The 9,920-nt window shown below is 38.6% G+C and overlaps 1 protein-coding gene across 3 annotated transcripts in view; it reads right to left on the bottom strand.

Annotated features, from left to right (window-relative positions):
* Positions 1–5,359: 5,359 nt before the first annotated feature.
* tshz2 (teashirt zinc finger homeobox 2) overlaps positions 5,360–9,920 on the bottom strand; it is a 143,458-nt gene continuing 138,897 nt past the window's right edge. For all 3 annotated transcript variants that reach the window (XM_079588908.1, XM_079588909.1, XM_079588907.1), the window contains one exon: positions 5,360–9,589. In XM_079588908.1, coding sequence (XP_079445034.1) covers positions 6,579–9,524 — 2,946 coding nt within the window. In that variant the 5' untranslated portion in view covers positions 9,525–9,589 and the 3' untranslated portion in view covers positions 5,360–6,578. The remainder of the gene's footprint in view (positions 9,590–9,920) is intronic.

Genomic DNA, 9,920 nt, shown 5'->3' with positions numbered 1-9,920 from the left:
TGGTGGTCGGCTGCTTGCTATTATGAATTTAAGAAAAAAGGCCACCAGGATGCAGTTATAATTTGAATTTGAGATCAAATGCAATGAAACTCAAAATATATGAAATTATAAAAAAAAAAAATTATCATTAATTAACATAACCCATCTAAATGAAGAATTAAAAAAATCATATATATATATCATATATATATTTATTCTTCATTTAGATGGGTTATGTTAATTAATGATAATTATTTTTTTGTTGATTATATAACATATTGAGTAATGGTCCTGAAAATGAAAGATAAACTCTTAAAAAAGATATATCTTTCATTATATAAATGAAAAAAATTAATAAATAATAATATATACATATATATACACATATATATATATATATATATATATATATATATATATATATATATATATATATATATATATATATATATATATATATGTGATTATATAAAAAAATGATATATGTAAAAATATGTGTTTTGTGTGTGTGTGTATATATATATATATATATATATATATATATATATATATATATATTATTATTTATTTTTTTATTTAATTTTTTTCATTTATATAATGAAAGATATATATTTTTTAAGAGTTTATCTTTCATTTTCAGGACCATTACTCAATATATGTTATATAATCAAAAAGAATTTTGTCAGGACTGATTTTATGCTATCTTAATGGTGGGTATTTTGTGTTACTATATGGGAAACAATTAAATCTATATCTAAATCTATAAAAAATAAGTGTGTGTGTGTGAGAGTGTGTGTGTGTGTGTGTGTGTGTGTGTGTGTGTGTGTGTGTGTGTGTGTGTGTGTGTGTGTGTGTGTGTGTGTGTGTGTAAATTGTCAGAAAACAGAATTGTTTAAAAAAATATTAATTCTTAAGTTTTGTATTAAATGCAAAATGATTTTTTTATATATTTTTTATTAAAATATGTTATGTGTGTGTTTGTTCAGCAACTTAATTTTTTGATAGTATTGCACTTAGTTGAATTTAAAAATAGTAATAAAATAAAACGGTGAAAAAAAAATCAGGGTGGGCCAGCTGACATTCATGCACATTGTTGAGATTGGACTAATGACTGTGCCAAAAAACATCCATTCCTTTTTCTCCCATTTCAAGCACACTTTTCTCCTCTTTATACTTTCTCAGAACACTCTCTAACAGTACATCAGCAGCTTTATGTGATGTAAGAGTGATGAAGATTGTGATATGTACATGAATAAAGCATGTCAGTGCTGTACAAATGTGAGCGTGCATCTATTGGTTATGAATTGCCTTTATCAGCGGCGTTCCTATTGCTGACAGTGGAAAAATGGAACATCAGTTCTGTGTTTCCATTAAATGGAGCCCAAAAGGCCTCGGGTTACTGTTGTTGCTACATCTCAATCTATTTTGACAGTCTTGTCTATTGGCATGTGTATATCTGAGCTAATACGTGCACGAGCGAGTGTGTGTGCCAACTCCGAGCGGTCACGTGCAGGCCATCTGTGAGCACGCAGGCCAGGAGGATGTAATGGGTCCTGCTGTCAGGCCGGTAGCCCCCAGGTTATCTGTCACTCATGGAGATATGAATTAGCTGCGACTCCATCAGGATTCAGCCTTCCCCCTCATCCTGTAAACATAGCCAGGGTTCACTGACCCAAAGCTCAAAACACAGCCCATATGCCCAAAACAAACCCTCCTTCCCTATACACACTGCATGCTTAGAACAAGTTCTTTAAAGCCCTGTAAAGCCATAAGGCCCTGTTTACTCCTGGTATTAGATGTGTTTCGGTGCACAAGTGGACGAGGGAAACACATTCCAGTTAACACCTGGTGTTTTAATCCATCACTTTTGTCCACTTTAAACCACTTCTGTCCTGATGTCTTCGAGGGAAGGGTCTATGGGCGGGTAAATGTATGTTGTTGTTGTTTTCCCAGATCTTTCGATCTAATGGACAAAATGAACTGGGAAGGTTGTGCACTTTACATAATATATTTATATTTAGTTATAATAATTGTGTTTGTTGACTTGAAATGTTTTTTTTTTTTTCTATTAAAGGTCCACGTAATTATGTCTCAACTTAACAGTACAAAATCCTAACGGGTTGTCTAAACACAAACCATTTATGTTAAGTAAAAAATTCTTACATCCAGAGGGTGGCGGTATAGTGCGACGCCAACTGCCATTTTGCCCTAACTTAATTTGATCGTGTTCAATCTGCTTAAATACATGTAACATTTAAGTTTACTTAATCCGTTTGTGTTGGATTACATGAATGATTTGTGTTGCATTAACTGAAACTGAGCGGCGCTTGTTAGTTCCCAGCATGCTTTGCATATGGTTGAATTAAGAGAGAATAAATGTTATTTTATGTGTTTTGGAGAAAATGAGAAAAGGGGAAGACTTGATAGTGTGTAATTGTGTTTAAATGACAGTGGGTTGTTACCATTGTTGAGAAGAGTGGAGCATTTTGTTTGGCTGTGGACTGATTTGTTTATTTTCGACTGCTTTGGTTGAAGGAGCATGTAAATCTTAGCATTTAAGATGCTAATATGTGCTACTGCTAGCCAATAGCTAGCTATAGTCTATCAATGTAATTATGTGTCACTAAAATAAATGAAATATTAATGGATGAATGAAAATAAAAAACACTTGAATCATGCCAGGAAGCCTTTAAAAATTCACTTTGAGACTACTTAAATTGGGTCGCTTAAAATGACTTAATTCCATGATGTTGAAGTTACATGAACAAATTATGTTTGTTTAACGTCATCCAGTTATGTGTGACCTGTTGACATAAAAAAGTTAATTAAAGCCAACATATAATTTTTTTAAGTGTTGGGTCTTCAGCCGACAAAGTTTAAATCCCGTCGGGCTAGCGCACTTCCCTAATGTTTACACTATAAGTCAGCAGGTGGAGAGTATGCGGTTATAGATTAAATTGAACTCGTTCCATAATTGATGAACTTTACAGTTATTGAACCAAACTGAATCAACACTGAATTGATTTCAACTGAATGTCTGTTGTCTTTTGAGCTGCTTTACAGCAGAGTTTGCATCATTGAATCCTTATTTTCCTGTTTATCACTTTAAAGCTGCTTTTAAACAATATGTATTTTATAAAGCACCATATATATAAAGGCAACTTGACTATAATATTATCCAAAGATATTCTCTTCCATACTCCGCAAACAAACCTTTTTTGATATAAATTTGCGATCTAATTCATAAATAATTGACGTCCCGGGTTAAACGACGTGCCCACTTTTTAACCCGTCTCTTAAGAGTAAAAAAAAACAGTGGAAATGTTCCAACACAAGTCATTTTCTGAACATTTCACTCCAGAGTCCCCCATTATTTTGCTGTTCATTTGACATGTGACACTTAACGACTCCCTGACATTTTTGCCCACAAATTTGAGTTTATTTTCAGTCCAGTTAGTGCACTTAAAATGCTTTATTTCTGTGCGGTTTAAAATCAGTGTCTGGATGCACACGGCCCTTTTCCACCGCTGTGACTTAATTAGGCAGAGGAGTGACACTTCTCAAGTGGCTGTCTGACAAGATGATCCACATGGGCCTGGAGAAAACGGTACAAGCACATTTGCTAGATTAGGCATTCAGGGGGAAGCTCTATGTAGATGTTTTTCCCCCCGCCGAAATCTTCCTTCTAAATGACTAAGACTTTAAAATGACAGAATGCAGGGGTCCAAAAGCATTCAGTGATGCGGAAGATGATAACCAGGGGTGTGTCTCAATACGCTCGCTAGTTTAGCAAGTACACAGTCCTATTTAAATCGCTCCAGCGCAGAAGCAGAAATGCTTCTCAAGTCGTCGTCAATAATGATCAAATTTGTGTTCACAATATTTACATCATAGGGAGTGAAATGAGACACATCCCAGATCTTATATAAAAAAAAAAAGGCCTTTGGTAATAGCCCAGCAATATTTATCAAGATAATAATGTAATAATCTCCATAAACGCTTGTTCATTTACTCTCCTCCTATTGTTCTTTTAGCATGCTTTTATTTTTTCACTGCCATCCCGTGTAAACATAAGAGACACAGTTAATTAATTGCGGGGTTGTTTAAACCCCTGATTGTGTATCCGATTGGAGCTCGCCTTTAATGTGGCAATAAATCTCAAATGACTTTGAATTATTGTTCTGAATTAATATTAGAAACAGCTAATTTCCTCCCCCTGATTGCAATGACGAAAGGGATCCAGGGCCCTAATGTGAATCTCTGACATTGAGCGGCTACCTCGAAAACCATTTCAAATGTCCCCCCCGTCACACGTGCCCATCCGGTGGCAGGGTCATTTCAAATTTCCACCATTAGCTGCAAAGGCTAAATGACTCGATTGTGAGTTACCGCGGCCGTGGCACGCTTTCATTTGACGAGACACTTCAGAGGCACACTCTCAATTTTAATTAAGAAACACAAATGACCGGAATATTGCGTTCGTTTTGTCATATTGTTCAGCCTATCTTAAATCATCCTCGGGCTTTCCATTTAAAGGAAGTTGGTATTCTGAAGCATAATGGCTCAACGGAGGGAATCAGGAATCCATCGGTGAGGCAAGGCGCTAAATAATTTATGGCTTTAATCTGTGCACTGAGGTGTGAGCTCTATGGCTGTAATTATAAATGCAAGGAGGAATTATTGCGGAATACTTTAACTGCATTAGGAGTCATCTGATGAGCTATCGTGATTGCCTGCTCGTTTCCAACAATGGAGGGCACGGCGGTGTCAGGATGCGCAAATCACCGGCTTCTTCTCCCATTTACTATCAAATGTCACTTTCCTGTTATAAAACAGATACGATGGGGAGTGGTAATTGGTGGCTTGATTGCTGAAAAAAGAAGGAAAACGCATAAAATGTTGCGAGTTTAGAGGGCAATTATCATTTTTCATCGTTTTGGGGGAAGATGTTGAGGTGTATCATATGTGATTCTCAATATCCGAGTGACATCATCAGGGTCAAATGTTATAAGTGAGATTGGAGCTAGATGTCATATTTTTTACTCCAGTGAGTATTTCTCAAATTATTTAGTCTTGGCTACAAAAAAATTATATGAAAAATTTAACAATTCCACAATTTCCCCCCCAAAAAAGAAAGAAAAAAAGATTGAGTTGTATGGGGTAAGTTGTCACAGTGCAATCTGGAATGAAATAGTCTTTGAAAAGCTTACTTAACAATAAAACTATACAAAACAATTCACAAAAGCACAAAAAAAAAAGGTTTAAAGGTTTTTACTGTACTTAAAATTAATAATTGTGTCAATTTATTGCACCAATGCTACAATCTATGTCATAATCATTTGTTAACAAACAAGTATTCATTACTTTATTGAGCCCATTGTTTCTGCCTTTAATTATTACATTGTTTAAATAAGTACATTTTTAGCTAACTGTGATTTGTACATGTACATTTATGAAATACATAACAAACAGTTACCTCTGATAACAGATCACTCTAAATATGAATGTGAACTCATGCATTTTCTCTAAAGCTGCTTTGAAACGATGTGTATTGTGAAAAGCGCTATACAAATAAATGTGGATTGAATAGAATAGAATAACATTTTAAAAACACAGTTCTACCTTTAGTAGGTTTAATCTTGTTTAATCAAGAGGTCATTTACGTTGGAGGACAGAATTAAAAATTCCTAGAAAGATAAAACATACTGGAAAAATACTTCAAGACAACAGTGTGAATTACAATTCTCTTATGTTCCAATCAATAATAACTAAAATAATAATGGATTTGAAGAGAAGACTTGTAGACAGTTAGAAAATGTTAATGCTTTATTTGTATTGGTATAAAAGGTGCAGTGTTCTTTTGTCTCACTAAGCATATCCCGATGAGACACTTTTTTTCTGCAATGCTAAATATACATTAATGTGAGACTTCCTCGTGTCAAACCTGTCCAAATCTGTAAGCCCACACACTGAATCTGCGCCTAAACGTGATTAAACTTTTATTTAAAGTGCTTTTCTGTTCTATCGTTGCGACACAAACATTTTACAGAGCAAATATACTGTACATTTCAGTAAATGTTTTTAATGTGTGTCTGGCTACCAGTCTGACCACCTGCGTGTTCACACAAGTGCATGATCAGATCTGCAAATTACAGTTAATGCATTGATCAATTTGTTGTTAAACGTAATACAGTTAAAACTTGCCATATCATACAAATAAATAGTAGTCATAGCCAGAGCTATTGCATGCAAACATCAGCATTTATGTCTCAAGCAGTAATACATTTCATTACTGGTGGTGCATTTGAACAGGGTGCAAAGACTTACGTCAATGTATTCTTAATCTTTTTATGATTATTTATTTTCTAACAGTACACTTCATTCTAACCCAGCCAGTGTGTCCATTTAGTCCTTAATATGATGAAATGTTGATTCTGACGTTGAAGTTTAAGCATTCTACGTAATGCTACTTGAAACATTATGGAAAGAAAAGGGAGGAAGAAAAAAAAAAGTAGACAATTTGACCCGTGTTTTATAAAAGCAGAGCAATTACAGTTATTTACCAACAAGATAACTACAAGTAGTAAAAATCAACAAAGCTACTCTTTGTCCATTTCCACAAACTGTGAATGATTCTCAGGGGATTTACTGTGAGTTTTACTTAAGTGAAGTTTGACCGCGTGATTGCTGGCAAATGTCCGACTGCAAAGCTTGCATTTGAACTTAGAGTCAGATTCCTCTTCTGTGATCTGCGAATCTGTCGGCCGGGCATTGAGCGCCTTTGAAAGTTCGGGCTCTTTTACTTTAGTTGGGTGTTCTACGGGTAGTTTGTTCATGTCCTTGATTTGGAAACCCAGGTGGTTCTCAAGATGGGATATAAACCCAGAGGGCGTTCTGAATTGCGATGCACAGTCATTGCAGTAGAAGATCGGATGGCCAGTGTCCATGTTCTTCAAAAACTTGGTCCCTCCCGTTTTTCTAAGCTGGTACTTCACGTTGGCGAGCCAGTGGCTGATGGTGGTCATGGAAAGCCCGGTGAACTTGGAGATGTGCATCCTCTCCTGAGGGCCGAGGTCTGAGAGGAGATACTTGCCCTCCGAAGTTAGAAAAAGGCTGGAGGCGAACTGGGCTTGAAGGATGAGCAGATGCTGGGGATTCCAGTTAGACTGTCGACCTTTACGCTTGTGAACCGAGTACATCTCACTGGAGACGTCTTCGAATCGTCGCACGTCTGTCTCCAGCTTCATAGCAGGCACTCTCGCTGGTATTGATGGCTTTGGGGTTGTGGCTTTTGGAAGAACCTTCACCATGTCAGCAATGTCAGAGAGTGCATGTTTCTGGTGCACTGGAGTGGAGGACTGCAGTAAGAGGGAACAGTTTTGTTTGTTTTGTTTGTATTTTGTCAAGTCTATTGGCTGGTCGTCATTTGTGAACATGAAGCTATTGCTGGTCCTGATGGCGGCAGATGCTGAGAGTGCTGAAACTGGTTTCTCTAAACCTCTACTCAGTTCTGAAAAAATGGATTGTGTGCGATGAGAGAGGAAGCTTTCAGGCCGGGGCTTGTTTGGTTTACCCAAATGATTGTTCAAGACAGACTGTAGTGCGCTTAGAGGGTTTATACTAAGGACTTCCTGGGAGTCGTTGACAAGCTCTGAAGAACTGCTGTGCCCATTGCTGGCAGGCGGGCTAGGTGACGGGTCAGAGAAAGCTGGGCTCAACTTCCCTTTGATTGTGTCATTCTCTTCACTTACACAGTCTGCATCTAGCTTTGAAGAGGAGGAATCATCATCTTGACAATCACTGTCATCATTCTCCACCAGATCAAACCTACTGCTCTGGCTCTCTTTGCCGTCAGATGTGCCACTCCTCTCCTTTTTGATGTCTGAATTGTGATGTCCCTGGAAACTTTCAAGTCCCCTAAGACCCTGATAGAACTTTCCCTTGGGTGCGATGGGTCTGTGCTTGTGGTTGAGATTCTGCTTGAGCTGGATGTGAGGAGAAGAGGAAAAGGAGGCAGTCTTGATAACCCCTGATAGCTGGTACGCAGCATGAATGCTTGGGTAAGCGCTCCAGCTGGGGGTCCCTGTTTGAGCTTTATTGATAGCCGAAGCCACCGTATTTGCTAAAGACTTGAGAATGTCACCGCCTCCACTGGACCCCTGCTCAAGGTCTTCTTCTCGCAAGTACGGATACTTAAAACAGGCGTCAGTGGACTTCCGGTCCTCCTCATCTGGTTTGTCGTCCTTGTCTCCATTTTTTTCAGCTTTGTCTGGTGACATATCCCTCGGAGTAGCCCTCTCAGAGTCACCAGATGCTGTGCTTTTTGGAGAAACCTTTTCTCCTTCGAGTTCGTTCACTGTTGGTTCAGCAAGTGTCTGCATTTTCTCTATTGCTAGAGGATCGAGGGCTAGTTGTTTGCCTTTCTTGGAGGCTGAATTTGTCACTTTAATGAAGTGGCCAGTGACCATCATGTGAGTGGTAAGCTGCTGGAGTGTATCGTGGGAGCTTCCGCACTCCATGCACTTAAGGATCTGAGATTTGCATGTCTCAAACTGCCATGTGTAACTAGCACCGTTCTGATAGCCATAGCGGTTGTTGGGAGCATTGGCGAGGCCGGACAATCTTTGTGCCTCACTGTAACCTGTGGTGGAGTCAGGCGAACAAGGCCTCGTGGCTTCAAATGCACGTTTCTTTGCTGGTGGGAGTAATTTTGGAGTGATTACTGGAATAGGTTCTTTCAAAGGCACTTTCTGGTAATGCTTTGTTTTGATCATGTGGACGCTTAGGTCTTGTAGAGACTCGAAAGAGTGGCCACAGAACATGCACTTCAGCACCTTTTGTGCATCTTCCTTGCCTTCCATGTCTTGAAGGTTCCTCTTCCGGTTCTTGGATGATGAAGTGGAGGCGATGCTCTGCCTGCTGTGGTTGTCATCCTGGTAGTGGCCACTCTTGTTCATGTGTACCGTCAACTCCACCAGGGTGTCATACGCTGCACTGCAGTCTTTGCAGCGGAACCGGCTAGCTCCCGTAAAGACCGTGCCGCACGCTTTGCTACTTTGCCTGTACAGGTGGACGGAGCTGAATAGATTAGGCTTTGACACAGGTTTCGGGGACAGCGTTTGCTGCAGGGTTTTTGAAAGTGCGTCCTGGTGCCAGTCAAACTCGCTCTTGGTGCTCCCGTTGGTGCTGTCACAGTTTGCTTTGCTGCCAGTGTTAGCAACCTTCAAATCTAGTCCAATCTTTGACCAGTAGGAGTCTGAAAGGAAGTTGGCATAGGCAGCCCTCATTTTCTCCAGGCTACTGTGCATGTCATCCTTCACTTTTGAGCTCTGGGTCTCTGTGTCCTTCTGACTTTCTGGTGGTGAGGTCTTAAAGTCAGACAGTCTGTCACTGCCATCGCTCAGACGGGATTCCAGCTCAACCTCCTGGTTGGATAGGACACTGACCGGAGAGTTTTGGAAGCTGTAGCTGCTTTTGTTGTCTATGTCTTTGTCTTCTTTGTCCTTGGAAGCGGGCCTCTCAGAATTCTCCTCCTCTGTCTGCATTTCATTTTCGCCCTCCTCCCCCGTGATCGACTCTTGGACACCGACATCATCATCTGGCTCATATGCTGAAAACAGAAGAGATAGAGTAAAAGTGTTATTAGTGCTGTCAACCGAACTGCAATACAGCGATTAATGAGATGAATCACAAATAATCACATGTATCAATAAGAAAACGTTCCTTCGGTTTGTAAGAATAATGTTTTATTGTATTTTTCTATAATTAGTTATAGAAATGCATTATAGATATAACCTTAGATATAATTGTAAAAAACAAACTGAATGTCTTTTTTAGTGTATATACAATCTATATGTGAGCATCAGAGATTTAAAAGAAAAAAAAAACAGGAGAATACTGTACAAAAACGAAGTTGATGTAATTTACTATTAGAAATCAGT

The sequence above is a fragment of the Phoxinus phoxinus genome (genome assembly GCF_949152265.1).
Source record: "Phoxinus phoxinus genome assembly, chromosome: 18".
NCBI classification, from domain to species: domain Eukaryota; kingdom Metazoa; phylum Chordata; class Actinopteri; order Cypriniformes; family Leuciscidae; genus Phoxinus; species Phoxinus phoxinus.
The sequence above is the reverse complement of the archived record's forward strand: the minus strand, read 5'-3'. Positions and strand labels throughout refer to the sequence as shown.